The following is a 15245-nucleotide window of genomic DNA, read 5'->3' as shown; positions in this document are numbered from 1 at the left end:
ATGGTCAGGAGGAAAACTGATGTTTCTATATGCCTCTCTGGCTGATTTGATGCGTGACACAAGGCAGTCAACATTGAAGCTTATGGCCAGGCGCAGTGGCTCATGCCTGTAATCCTAGCACTTTGGGAGGCTGAGACGGGCAGATCACAAGGTCAAGAGATCGAGACCATCTTGGCCAACATGGTGAAACCCAGTCTCTACTAAAAATACAAAAATTAGCTGGGCATGGTGGCGCACACCTGTAGTCCCAGCTACTTGGGAGGCTGAGGCAGAAAAATCACTTGAACCTGGGAGGTGGAGGTTGCAGTGAGCCGAGGTGGTGTCACTGCATTCCAGCCTGGAGACAGAGCGAGACTGTCTCAAAAAAAAAAATTAAAAAAAAAAAAATTGAAGCTTATTTGCTTGGCATCTTTTGCTCTTGGCATCTTTTGCTCTCAGTCAGCAACATCCAAACCAGGGAGTAGGTCTTACATTAAAAAAATAGTTCCAGGCCCTCCCTCTTCTTGGTTCTGCCCATGGCTTTTCATAGGGCATGTGTACAGTAGCTGGTGGTATCCTGTGTACCATCCATAAATTGACTAGAGGCTCAGAAGGTCGAGATAAAGTTGTCTTAATATAATAGGTCTTGGGTCCCTAAGCTAAGAGTAATTCATCCTGGAGGCAAGACAGATGGCAAATGCTTGTTCTACCTCCTGTTTTCAGTAGGCCCCTTCAGTAAATGGTCATGGAAATAGCAATACACAGGCTGCTGCCTCTGACTGGAACACATTCACCACTTCTCCCCTTGAACGCATGCACACCAACCACAGTTCTACCACCATTTCCAGGTTCGGCTCAGTATCAGGCTTTCTGACCACCCCAGGCAGAAGAGATCCTAGGTCTCACAGCAGCATTCTTCCACCTGCCCCAGGGCCATGTAAGGCTGTCGGCCAGGTCTGCCTCCTCTTTCATTGTGGGTGTTGTAGTCACCCTGGAGCAGGCTTTTGACTTCATCTTTTCTGGCATACCTAGCACTTAGCAGAGTGCCTGGCCCGCCATAGGTGTTCCATTAATGTGTATTGAAAGAATGCATTTTTATTAACAAATTTGTGAAGGAAGTGATGGCTGCACCTACTGTTCTCACCACCTTCTGTGCTTAGTCACGCCTTCTTTTAGCTGTTTGGAAAGCATCTAAACAGTGGGAAGCCTTGGTTTTACAGCTGAACTAAGGAAGGATAAAATAACAACTAAATGATTTAAAACTAAATCGGCCACCACTCCTTCCCATTTTTATGTCATCATACAATCATTAGTGACCATTTTCTATAGGGGTGCTACGTCCTAAAGTGTATTTATTTTTCAAGGTACTGTCACCGTCAGATTACCCCAGTATGGTCCTAGGACATTTGTGTATCCTTGTTACCACAACCATGAAGGAAGCAGGGTTAAATGTATTATGTTATATGACAATATCAAAAATTTCTTTTTTTATTATAATAGGAATTGGTGTTTGAGAGCTGGTCCCTGCAATAACATAATCTTTATATTATGGTTGGTAGCATTCAAAGATTTTTCAAATACCAGTAAGAATAACCAATCATTATTTTAATACTGAAAAAGAAAACCATAATTTTTCTGTCTTAAAGTGACAGTTATATATTTTATGTCACTTTCCTCCTGAATGTTTCCTCATCCTTCTTTTATCTTCAAATATCTGTTAGCCCAAATAGAGAACTACTGAATTTATCCCTGGTGTGCACAGGAAAATATTAGACCAGTAGTTGGATATGGTGCCTATTTTATAGGAGTTCAAAATCTATGCTGCATTGGATTTTATTGCAAAGCAGTTACTTACTCCCCTCCCAGGTTGCCTTTATTTAAAAATGAGTGAAATATAAATATAGAAGCCTTTATCATTCTATTGAATAATAACACAAAATGAAAACAACATAATGACGCAGAAAGTTGAAATATTTTTTTTTTCTGTAATATACAGGTAACCTTACTCCTAACAGTATTTGGTGAAGATGATCAGTCTCAGGATATTGTGAGACTACATCAGGATATTAATGATTATAACCGGAGATTCTCAGGGCAACCCAGATCTGTAAGTAATGCTAAAGCACATTCAAAGTTAGAGGAAGACACATTTCTTCTCTTTTGTAAAGTGAGGTTTACCAGCAAGTATTCTTTGACTATGAGAAATCTTGGCCAGGCACTGTGGCTAACGCCTGTAATCCTAGCACTCTGGGAGGCCAAGGCAGGTGGATCACTTGAGCCCAGGAGTTTGAGACCAGCCTGGGAAACATGATGAAACCCCATCTCTATAAAAAATACCAAAAAATTGGCCAAGAGTGTTGGCACATGTCTGTAGTCCCTGCTTCTTGGGAGGCTGAAATGGGAGGATCACCTGAGCCTAGGAGGTCGAGGCTATAGTGAGCCATGATCGCACTATTGCACTCCCACCTGGGTGGCAGTGAGACTCTTCCTCAAAAAAACAAGAAAAGAAAAAGAAAAAAAAATCTCATTATATGTGTTGGGTCAAGTTTTTACCTTCATTGCTGCCAATCACTACATTACAGCTTTCCCAAGGACTACAATTCTCTTTCTCAAAAAAAAAAAAAAAAAAAAACAGCATTATAAAAGTTTTTATGAAAGAGAAACTAGCAGAAAAGCAATAGAAAAAATTAGAGGGAAATAGAAAATTATTTACTTCTATGTGATACTAAAACACGGTTTGTCTTTTGAGAAAAGTTACAATTGAAAACTTCAAGTTTCACAGTTGTGGTTTATTCTATTTGCCCTAGCCCCGTTTGAAATATTCCCTTAAAAAATTCCAGGTTGGCTGGGGGTGGTGGCTCACGCCTATAATCTCAGCACTTTGGGAGGCCGAGGCGGGTGGATCACCTGAGCTGTCAGCAGTTCAAGACCAGCCTGGCCAACATGGTGAAACCCTGTCTCTACTAAAAATATAAAAATTAGCTGGGTGTGGTGGCAGGCACCTGTAATCCTAGCTACTCGGGAGGCTGAGGCTGGAGAATCACCTGTACCTGGCAGGCAGAGGTCGCAGTGAGCTGATATCACGCCACTGCACTCCAGCCTGGGTGACAAGAGTGAAACTCCAAAAAATTCCAGGTTTAGGCTGGGCACAGTGGCTCACACCTGTAATCCCAGCACTTTGGGAGGCTGAGGTGGGCAGATCATTTGAGGTCGGGAGTTTGAGACCAGCCTGATCAACATGATGAAACCCCGTCCCTACTAAAAATACAAAAATTAGCTGGGTATGGTGGTTTGTGCCTGTAGTCCCAGCTACTTGGGAGGCTGAGGCAGGAGAATCACTTGAACCCAGGAGGCAGAGGTTGCAGTGAGCTGAGATCATGCCACTGCACTCCAGCCTGGGCAACAGAGTGAGACTCCGTCTAAAAAAACAAAAAAAGTTGGGAGGGATATGTTTATATGTCATCTTAGCTATTTAAAAGCAGAACACTACAGATAACCTTTCTTCCCCTTACCCTAGAAGTATATGATAAATCAAAAACTAGCACATTTTACTCATTCTTGTTTTATCAAAATCTAACACATTCTTAGAAATGTAAAACTGAATAAGTACTTCAAAAACTAGAATGTACTAAATCCAAATTTATATGGACATCCCAGACCTGTCCTCTGAGCTCCAGACTCTGTAGATCCAACTGCTTCACTTCCATTTCAGTGTGGGTGCTCCACAGGCGTCCCTAACTTAACACGTGGAGTATTGAGCTGATTCCCTCCTTGACATAGTCTGTTCTTTTCTCAGTTTTGATTTCCTCCTCTTCTTCATTCCTCTCATCTGGTCTATAAGTAATCCTATCTTTTCCATTTTTGGGGTGTCCTATTATTTTTACTGCATCAACATATTCTCGCTGGCTGGGCACAGTGGCTCATGCCTGTAATCCCAGCACTTTGGGAGACTGAGGCAGGCAGATCACTTGAGCTCAGGAGTTTGAGACCAGCCTGGGCAACTTAGCAAGACCTTGTCTCTACCAAAAAAATACAAAAATTAGTCAGGCATGGTGGTGCGCACCTGTAGTCTCAGCTACTTGGGAGGCTGAGGTGGGAGGACTGCTAGAGCCCGGGAGGCAGAGGTTGCAATGAGCCAGGATCACGTCACTGCACTCCAGCCTGGGTGATCGAGTGAGACCCTGTCTCAAAAAGAACAAAAATGTCTTGGCTGTGTTGTTGTTGTTGTTGGAGACAGATTCTCACTCTTTCCCAGGCTGGAGTGCAGTGGTGTGATCACGGCTCACTGCAGCCTCAACCTTCCAGGCTCAGGCCATCCGGCCGCCTCAGCCTCCTAAGTAGCTGGGACCACAGGGGTGCATCACCACACCTGGCTAATTTTTTGTAGAGACTGGGTTTTGCCATGCTGCTCAGGCTGGCCTTGAACTCCTGGGCTCAAGCAATCCACCCCTTCAGCCTCCCAAAGTGCTGGGATTACAGGTGGGAGCCACTGTGCCCAGGCTGTGTCCACTTCTTTCAATCACTGTAGGCATTGTGCTGGTCCAGCCCTGTCATCTCTGCTCACGGCAACCACAGTGGCCTCCTCACTTCTACTTTTTTCCTTGTCACAGCAGCTTGACACATGTTTTCTAGACATAAATGAGACCATGATGCTCTTGTGTTTGAAAACTTCTATTTTGTTTGTTTTGAGACAGGCTCGAGTGCAGTGGTGCAATCTTGGCTTGCTGCAACCTTTGCCTCCTGGGCTCAAGTCATCCTCCCACCTCAGCCTCCCAAGTAGATGGGACTACAGGTGCATGCCACCACAACCCGGCTAATTTTTATATTTTTTGTAGAGATGGGGTTTCGCCACGTTGGCCAGGCTGGTCTCAAACTCCTGGGCTCAAGTGGTCCTCCCACCTCGGCCTCCCAAAGTGCTGGGATTACAGGCGTGAGCCACCACTTGTGGCCCATTGTCTTTGAATGTTCCAACTCCTTACTGTGGCTTACAAGGTGCCACACGATCTGGTCCTTCCTCCCTCTCCAAACTTCTGTTAACTGCCTCAATCACCACCCTGCAGCCACCCTGCTCTACGCTCTCAGCACACACACAAACTCCTTCCACCTTAAGGCTGTCACACCTGACACTTCCTCTGCATGGAATGCTTGTCCTTCTGCTCTCATGGTGATTTCCCAGTCTTTAGATGACAACTATCTTAAGTAGACCCTCCTTGGAGAAGCTTTCCCTGCCCTGTGGCTGCCCTCTGAACCTTTCCTTCATGGCGTTTATCATAGACAACACTCAATTCTTGTTCGTTATCTTTCTCTCAGTAAACTAAAAGCTTCATAAGGGTAAGGACCATTTTTATTTATTTACCACTGCCAAATTTACATCAGTGCCAAATTCGATGCCTTAATATGTGTTGAATAAATGAATTACTGTTAAGATAAGAATTGATACTGCTGCTCCCAGCTGAATATATTAAGCTATTCAGACGCTTCAGTGTTAAACAGACATGTGCTCATGCTCCATTGTTCCTTGTTCTGTGAGGTCGTGTACATTTCAGGGCATAGATTTCAACTGTTATGGATGATAATGGGTAGATTTACCCATTTTTCATTGAGCAGAAAAAAAAATCCAATCATGTTGTCCTCCGTAATTATTTGGGAGCCTCTTCTGCAATTTTGATCCAGCAATTTTTTTTTTACATATCCTCCGGTGACATCAATAGGATGGTTCTTTAAAAATGCAACCTGTTTCAAATTTAAGAGCTACCACTGAACTTTAAAAAGTCATTTAACATTTTTCTTTTCATTTCTTTTCTTTTTGAGACAGAGTCTCGCTCTGTCGCCCAGGCCAGAATGCAATGGCGTGATCTCGGCTCACTGCAACCTCTGCCTCCTGGGTTCAAACAATTCTCATATTTCAGCCACCTGACTAGCTGGGATTACAGGTGTGTGCCACCATGCCCAGCTAATTTTTGTATGTTTAGTAGAGACGGGGTTTCGCCCTGTTTTCCAGGCTGATCTCAAAACTCTTGGCTTCAAGTAATCTGCTCACCTTGGCCTCTCAAAGTGCTGGGATTACCAGTGTGAGCCACCGCATCCGGCCTTTAGAATTTTTCCTTCATATTTTTAAAATGTGAAGCATACTATTACTCAATTATTATTTTTTGTGTCAGATATTTAATGAATAAGAAAGCCTGGTATGTGATGAAATTATAATATAAAAAAGGTATTTAGCTCTTTAATATTCTGCCTCCTTCAAAGTTGGAGTAAGTTTATGCAGAAACATTTCTTACTAAACCATTTCATATTTCTTGTCTAATTATTAAAGATTTTGTATAAATGATGATACTCTATTACAAGTGAACAAAATAGCTCTGAAAAAGGACAGAAAGGTATTCAAAAGACATGCTAGCTGTTTGTTAGAGTATCTAAAGTCATTTACTATAAACTTTGTGAAAGCTGTAAGGCTGTTTTGCTTTAGATATTAGTTCTTCCACAGAACATAGGAAGTGATTATGAAACAACCATTCTGTACTTTGGTGACCATTGTTCCAAAAGGAGTCACAAGATGATTTTCTCTTGGTCTGGGGGTTTCAAAAACTATTTTCTCCTCACTTGCTCAGTTCTTTGGGTTTTTGTCTCCATCTCCCTCTCAACTTATTTGGCACTTGTCACATAAAACGCCTGTCTAGAGTTTGGGTGTGTGACTGTTACACAGATTGTTAAACACAGCAGAGGAATGACCAGAGGAAGTGATTCACCAGAAGGAATCCGTTTCACTGCTATTCTTAAACTATTTAAGCCATCAGAGTTCCTATGTCTTTAATGTATAATCACTTCTATGTTGTCTGGCAAGTTATAAAGGTCTTTCATATACACAGTATCTCTTTTAGTTATTTTTTTCTTTTGAATTTTTAGTCCGCTTGCCAGGGAACCTTTTCGTTCTTAACAGTCCTTGCACATAAATACACAGTTAGTTGTTGAATTATCTCTAGTAGGTTAAGCAACTGTTCCTAAGATCACCTGGCTAATAAGTGATTGATTTTGAATTCAAACCCAGATCTGTCTGACTTTAAAGCTGAGACTTAAGCTCAAGTCTCAGAATCTAATCCTGCGCACTAGGTTCTTTGGTTTATTTTACTAACTCAAATCAGATGTCACTTGAGTTTTGCATTACTATATCCCATATTTTAAGCTTGATGACACTTTAGTTGCCTTTCAACTATCTGCAATAAGATCTATTCTGTAAGAACTAGTATTCAAAGAGCTATTTTTAAATACAACACATAATTAGAAAATATGATGTTCAATCAATGTGTAACTCCTTAATTCAACTTAACTCATCTTAACAATGTTTACACATAGTTAGGAAATTATATTATTTTGAAATATGACACATTAGATGCTAAATCATAATACTTGTTTTTCCCTCTGCCAGATTATGGAGAGAATTATGGATCTACCCACTTTACTGAGGCACGCATTCAGGGAAATGTTTTCAGTCGGGGGCCTTTTCTGGATGTTTCGCATCAGGATAATACTTTGTTTAATGGGAGCTTTTTTCTATCTTATATCACCTCTAGATTTTGTACCTGAAGCCTTGTTTGGAATTCTAGGCTTTCTAGATGATTTCTTTGTCATCTTTTTATTGCTTATCTACATCTCTATTATGTATCGAGAAGTGATAACCCAAAGGCTAACCAGATGAAAAAGAAAACAAAACTGAGTTTACTAGGATATCTGAGCTAATGTAGAATATCAAACAGAAGGACCCATGGCGGTATAAAGCAATGAAGCAATGGAGTATTATCTCACAAATATAAAACCACTGTAAGACAAACATTTGATTATCATTTGACAAATGCCTAGGAATATATAACTGGAATTTTCACATGTTTCAAGTTCTAATATTAAGTTTAGAATTATAATGATCTACAGTTGTATCTTGATTCTATGTTGTCTGGAAAAAATATAGAATTATATAAAAAGGGATGCTTTTATATATTTTTCTTTTCCCCAGAATTACTTAGATTAATTGGATGTATAGTAAAATATTGTTAAATTTCAGTTTATCCACTTTATCCTTCTCAGCAGGTACCTATATGATAATATATAGCTGTGAAACTCATCTAAATTTTTTTGTTACAATAAAATATTATATACTATTGGGGAAAATTCAGTATTTCTTTTAGTGCTAGCTAAGTTTTGTGCATTTGGAGCAGTTCTGCTTTTTCATTCTGGTATAATTAATTATTTGTTATCAGCTGAAACTGAAAGAAGAAACTTGAACTTCATACTTTGATATCATCATATTCTAGTTTACAGAATACATTTTAATCAATAGAAGAATTAAGATGGAAAACATGGCCGGGCGGGGTGGCTCACGCCTGTAATCCTAGCACTTTGGGAGGCCGAGGTGGGTGGATCACGAGGTCAGGAGATCAGGACCATCCTGGCTAACATGGTGAAACCCCGTCTCTACTAAAAATACAAAAAATTAGCCAGGCGTGGTGGTGGGCACCTGTAGTCCCAGCTACTCGGAAGGCTGAGGCAGAAGAATGGCGTGAACCGGGAGGCAGATCGCGCCACTGCACTCCAGCTGGGCGACAGAGCGAGACTCCCTCTCAAAAAAAAAAAAAAAAAAAAAAAAAGATGAAAAACATTTATCTCCAGTCAGCACACTTGATGTTCACAGTTAGACATTTAAACAAGAGCTCATCCTTTCGTAGTACATATAAAAGTAATTGTAAAGGGAAGATTGTTTTAGGAACCTGGGTGATGCTGCAAACACAGAGTAGCCTGAAGCATTTCTGAGGAAGGTGAATCTTCGTGTCTTTGAGCATCAGGCCCATAGGAAGGTACTGGGAACAGTATTTACATTTGACAAAAGAAATTACTGGTTAGCTGTAGCAACAGATTGGACAAACTTGGTTAGTTTTCTGTTGTCAGAAATTTTTATAATACTGTCTCAGGATGGCAGCACACAGCTCAGATTCATGTCTTGAGCTAAACAAGTGAACATATCTGAGAAGACTCAATACCACACGGTATTGGGAGATCTTACTCACTTCAGCTGGCGTTGCTCATTGGTGAATGTATGACGGCAGGATGTGAGGGGATGCCCAGGAGTCAGTGTTAGCATTGTCATCTGAGATCACTGCTATTAATATCATCCATTAATTTATTAGTGAGCTTCACTATATGCAGACTGGGAGATAAGGAGAAAATCTCTCACATTCTCTCTAGCTAATCAGATCAGCTACCAATTAATGAGATTCTGAATGAAATATCAATATGTGTTTTTCTAATTTGGACCTAGGACAGAGCTGTTGCTTGTCATAGAGAAAGACAATAATGCTTAAACATAGCACATTATAATTAAAGCAGGTTTCTCACATACTTTTCATTTTATCCTTTGGATAATTTTGTGAGGAACGCAGGACACCAACTTCCCTTTCATAGATACAATCCCCATGCTATTGATGAAAGTGTTTTTGAATGAAGTCATACAACGAATAACTGATCAAAGTGGCATTAAACCAAAATCTCTTAGTAGAACTCCTGCATAGAATGTTTAGATAGACGTGAAAGTTGTTAAGAGGAACGGCAAGAGAGAAACTGGTTCTTCGGAAGTCTTTCGTGCTACATTATACCTCCATCAGAGTGAGACAGCTTAGGCACTCCTAAGAGGAAAGGTTTGTGGAGATGACACCTAAAGACTGCATGAATCCAAATTCTGCACTTCCAAATCAAATAGGTAAAAGGGTGGCATACATCACAGAAAAACATTTCAGCTGCAGTCACCAACTTGAAAAGCGAGTGAGTAGGAGTTTGTCACACTGCCATGTACCAGACTGGAAATGCATTTCCTACCAATTATACATTTGGTGTGGGGGAATAGTGATGTCATTTTTTGACAGGATTTTATTTTGTGTGCATGCGTTCTGCTCCAAGTGTCACAATTCTGGTTACAATAATTATAATATTTGGAGTTACTACTAAGACTTTCCTGAAAGAGGTGTATTGTACCAAATTTTGTAACATAAAAAAATACTAAATGGTCTTAAAGCTTACTAAATTGTGAAAAGGGTATGTGCTAACATCTCAGAACTTTAGACGTGCTTATTGTCATCTTTACTGATCTCTGATGATAAATGCAGAAGAGATCTGAGAGTTTTTAAAGCAAGTAGAGTCAATCAGTGTTTTGAACATCATAGTAATACTTCTGTGATTCAGAGTTAGATCATATAAATCAAAGTAACAATCTGGATTTTTTTTAAACAACAATATCATAACTGTCATAAAACAGATGGTCCAACCCCAGGAGCAGATAATAACTTGGGCAGCTCTGTGGGGAACAAGATGGGGAAAACAACTGTTCTAACTGCCCACTAGAACAGTGGTTTCAAATACTACAATTCTCAGTGTTTGAGAGGTACTAGGGAAGAAAGGACTGTGTGGATCCCTTGTGGCTATGCAGATACCTACCTCACAGAGTTGTTGTAGAAGACTGGTGGTTTGGTTCAAACCTTGTGATTAAAGAGTTTGTCAAGCATTTTATTCTTTTGAATAAAAGCAACATATCTAAAACATTTTAAAGGTGTTATTTTTCTGTTTCTTTAACATTTGTTTGCTTTCAGAACTCCTGAAAGAGCATTCAGTATAATGGTTGCAATGGCTTTCGTTATCACTAATGGACATCCAATATCTCATCATATTTCTAATTAATTTTGTTAGGTTTTTTATTTTGTTTGTGTGTTTGTTTTTTGGTCAGAGACAGGGTCTCACTCTGTTGCCCAGGCTGGAGTGCAGTGTTACAATCATAGCTCACTGCAGCCTCAAATTCCTGGGCTCAAGTGATCCTCCTGTCTCAGCCTCCCAAGTAGCTGGGACTATAGGTGTGTGCCACCACACCTGGCTAATTAAAAAAAAAAAAAAAGTTTGTACATACATGGTCTAGCTGTGTTGCCCAGGCTGGTCTCAAACTCCCAGGCTCAGCCTTCCAAAGTGCTGGGATTACAGGTGTGAACCACCATGCCCAGTGCTGAAAATTATTTTTCTATTAAGCAAATAAATTAATTTGCAGACTACAGTGAAAATTTAGTCATGGAGATGTTTAACAAAGAAAAATTCAACATTCAGTTCAATGCAACAAATTTTGTTTTAAATTATATGTAATTCGGCTGGGCGCAGTGGCTCACACCTGTAATCCCAGCACTTTGGGAGGTCAAGGCGGGCAGATCACAAGGTCAGGAGTTTGAGACCAGCCTGGCCAACATAGTGAAACCCCATCTCTACTAAAATACAAAAATTAGCCAGGTGTGGTGACACGCGCCTGTAGTCCCAGCTACTTGGGAGGCTGAGACGGGAGAATCGCTTGAACCTGGAAGGCAGGTTGCAGTGAGCTGAGGTTGCAGTGAGCTGAGATCACGCCATTGCACTCCAGCCTGGGTGACAGAGTGAGACTCCATCTCAAAAAAAAAAAAAAAAAAAAATGAATAAATAAATTATATGTAATTCCCCATACCAATGATAAGTTTACCATTTTGAAATAAGGAAATATAAGGATTATATTCAACAGGTAATAAAAGTATATATTTCATTTCCAAGTTATGGATCACTGGAAGACAGGAAACAAGAAAAGGGAACAAGGAAGAGAACTTGGCTGAGGGACACCACATTGACCAGTTTCATTCTAGATGGATTAATGATCACAGACACCAACAGGGCACCTGTTGGCAGGTGATCCTTGGGTGCCGCTTGAGTGGCTTGGGCCCCCAGCTTCTCTGAAGTGTCTTAAACGTTCATTCTCTTCTGACATTCCTGCACCTCCCAGGTGACAACCTAGTTTTCCTAAATCACTTCTTCCCCGCCAAGGCCTTTACTTTGCTGGCGGAAATAGCTCCCTTCTTTTTATTAAAGACCGTCTGACTCTCAGTAAAAGGAACCACCATCCATCCATTTAAATGCTCAAGCCAGGCCAGTGTGGTGGCTCACACCTATCATCCCAGCACTTTGGGAGGCCGAGGCAGGAGGATCACTTGAGTCCAGGAGTTTGAGACCAGCCTGGGCAACATAATGAGACCCCCGTCTCTACAAATAAAATTAGCCAGACGTGGTGGTGCATGCCTGTAGTCCTAGCTACTCCAGAGGCTGAAGTGGGAGGATCACTTGGGCCCAGAAGTGAAGGCTCCAGTGAGCCTTGTGGGTTGCACCACTGCAGTCCAGCCTGTGTGACAGGAGATCCCATCTCAAAACACTCAAGTCAGAAGTGCAAGCTTAATTCTGTGTTAATATCTGAATCCCTCTCTTATTCTTTCTTTTTTTTTTTTTTTTTATAGGTACTTGAAGTACAGTTTCTTTTTTTTTTTAATTAATTTTTTTTGCATACAAAAACAATAAACATTTTCTAAAAATACATACAAACAAAAAGATGCGTATCAAACATATTAGGAAGGTTGCACATGGGAAGTCGGGGAATAGAAATGGGGGTGGGAGTTAAAATAAATGAGAGAGGGACTTTATATGGATCAGTGATAATAACTCAATCCTCTATTTGACAAAGAAGAGGGAGAAGGAAGAGGAAGAAAAAGAAAGTGGGATAAAGGATCAGAAAGGGAGGAAAATAGAAAAAATTAGAGTATGACTCCAGGGTAGACCTGTTTTGTTGTCATTGAGTTGGTTGGTTGGTTTGTCTGTTGTATTCTTCATGTTTCGCCAAGTTGGCCAGACTGGTCTCGAACTCCTAGCCCGAAGTGATCAACCCGCCTCGCCCCCCAGAGTGCCGGGACCACAGGCGTGAGCCACCACGTCCAGCCCCCACATTGCTTCTGGCCTCCGTGGTAGACCTCCCAGACGGAGCGGCCAGGCAGAGGAGCTCCTCACTTCTACCCAGACACGGGGCGGCCCGGCAGAGGGGCTCCTCACTTCCCAGACGGGGTGGCCAGGCAGAGACGCTCCTCACTTCTTCCCAGACGATAGGTGGCCGGGCAGAGGCGCTCCTCACTTCCCAGACGATGGGTGGTCGGGCAGAGGCGCTCCCCACTTCCCAGACGATGGGTGGCCGGGCAGAGGCGCTCCTCACTTCCCAGACGATGGGCGGCCGGGCAGAGGCGCTCCTCACCTCCCAGATGATGGGTGGCCGGGCAGAGGCACTCCTCACTTCCCAGATGGGGCAGCCGGGCAGAGGGGCTCCTCACTTTCCAGACGACGGGTGGCCGGGCAGAGGCGCTCCTCACCTCCCAGACGATGGGTGGCCGGGAAGAGGCGCTCCTCACTTCTTCCCGGACGGGGCGGCCGGGCAGAGGCGCTCCTCACTTCCCAGATGGTGGGTGGCCGGGCAGAGGCGCTCCTCACTTCCCAGACGATGGGTGGCCGGGCAGAGGCGCTCCTCACTTCTTCCCGGATGGGGCGGCCGGGCAGAGGCGCTCCTCACTTCTTCCCGGATGGGGCGCCCGGGCAGAGGCGCTCCTCATTTCTTCCCGGACGGGGCGGCCGGGCAGAGGCGCTCCTCACCTCCCAGACGATGGGAGGCCGGGCAGAGGCGCTCCTCACTTCCCAGACGATGGGTGGCCGGGCAGAGGCGCTCCTCACTTCCCAGACAGGGCGGCCGGGCAGAGGCGCTCCTCACTTCCCAGATAGGGTGGCCGGGCAGAGGCGCTCCTCACTTCCCAGACGATGGGTGGCCGGGCAGAGGCGCTCCTCACTTCCCAGACGATGGGTGGCCGGGCAGAGGCGCTCCTCACTTCCCAGATGATGGGTGGCCGGGCAGAGGCGCTCCTCACTTCCCAGATGGTGGGTGGCCGGGCAGAGGCGCTCCTCACTTCCCAGACGATGGGTGGCCGGGCAGAGGTGCTCCTCACTTCCCAGATGATGGGTGGCCGGGCAGAGGCGCTCCTCACTTCCCAGACGGGGCGGCCGGGCAGAGGCGCTCCTCCCTTCCCAGACGGTGGGTGGCCGGGCAGAGGCGCTCCTCACTTCCCAGACGGTGGGTGGCCGGGCAGAGGCGCTCCTCACTTCCCAGACGGTTGGTGGCCGGGCAGAGGCGCTCCTCACTTCCCAGACGATGGGTGGCCGGGCAGAGGCGCTCCTCACTTCTTCCCGGACGGGGCGGCCGGGCAGAGGCGCTCCTCACTTCTTCCCGGATGGGGCGGCCGGGCAGAGGCGCTCCTCACTTCCCAGACGGGGCGGCCGGGCAGAGGCGCTCCTCACTTCCCAAACGGTGGGTGGCCGGGCAGAGGCGCTCCTCACTTCCCAGACGATGGGTGGCCGGGCAGAGGCGCTCCTCACTTCTTCCCGGACGGGGCGGCCGGGCAGAGGCGCTCCTCACTTCTTCCCGGACGGGGCGCCCGGGCAGAGGCGCTCCTCATTTCTTCCCGGACGGGGCGGCCGGGCAGAGGCGCTCCTCACTTCCCAGACGGGGCGGCCGGGCAGAGGCGCTCCTCACTTCTTCCCGGACGGGGCGGCCGGGCAGAGGCGCTCCTCACTTCTTCCCGGACGGGGCGGCCGGGCAGAGGCGCTCCTCACTTCTTCCCGAACGGGGCGCCCGGGCAGAGGCGCTCCTCATTTCTTCCCGGACGGGGCGGCCGGGCAGAGGCGCTCCTCACTTCCCAGACGGGGCGGCCGGGCAGAGGCGCTCCTCACTTCTTCCCGGACGGGGCGGCCGGGCAGAGGCGCTCCTCACTTCTTCCCGGACGGGGCGGCCGGGCAGAGGCGCTCCTCACTTCTTCCCGGACGGGGCGGCCGGGCAGAGGCGCTCCTCACTTCTTCCCGGACGGGGCGGCCGGGCAGAGGCGCTCCTCACTTCTTCCCGGACGGGGCGGCCGGGCAGAGGCGCTCCTCACTTCTTCCCGGACGGGGCGGCCGGGCAGAGGCGCTCCTCACTTCTTCCCGGACGGGGCGCCCGGGCAGAGGCGCTCCTCACTTCTTCCCGGACGGGGTGGCCGGGCAGAGGCGCTGCTCACTTCCCAGACGGGGCGGCCGGGCAGAGGCGCTCCTCACTTCCCAAACGGTGGGTGGCCGGGCAGAGGCGCTCCTCACTTCCCAGACGATGGGTGGCCGGGCAGAGGCGCTCCTCACTTCCCAGACGGGGCGGCCGGGCAGAGGCGCTCCTCACTTCTTCCCGGACGGGGCGGCCGGGCAGAGGCGCTCCTCACTTCTTCCCGGATGGGGCAGCCGGGCAGAGGCGCTCCTCACTTCTTCCCGGACGGGGCGGCCGGGCAGAGGCGCTCCTCACTTCCCAGACGATGGGTGGCCGGGCAGAGGCACTCCTCACTTCC

At 45.8% G+C, this 15245-nt stretch overlaps 1 protein-coding gene across 11 annotated transcripts in view; it reads left to right on the top strand.

Annotated features, from left to right (window-relative positions):
• The window catches only part of RNF170 (ring finger protein 170), a 48458-nt gene extending 37899 nt beyond the window's left edge, over positions 1-10559 (top strand). For all 11 annotated transcript variants that reach the window (XM_055296119.2, XM_055296124.2, XM_063610992.1 and 8 more), the window contains 2 exons: positions 1976-2086; positions 7406-10559. In XM_055296119.2, coding sequence (XP_055152094.1) covers positions 1976-2086; positions 7406-7675 — 381 coding nt within the window. In that variant the 3' untranslated portion in view covers positions 7676-10559. The remainder of the gene's footprint in view (positions 1-1975; positions 2087-7405) is intronic.
• The last annotated feature ends 4686 nt before the right edge of the window (positions 10560-15245 follow it).

Source organism: Symphalangus syndactylus, chromosome 10 (assembly GCF_028878055.3).
Source record: "Symphalangus syndactylus isolate Jambi chromosome 10, NHGRI_mSymSyn1-v2.1_pri, whole genome shotgun sequence".
Taxonomy (NCBI): Eukaryota; Metazoa; Chordata; class Mammalia; order Primates; family Hylobatidae; genus Symphalangus; species Symphalangus syndactylus.
This window is presented reverse-complemented; position numbering and strand designations above follow the sequence as displayed.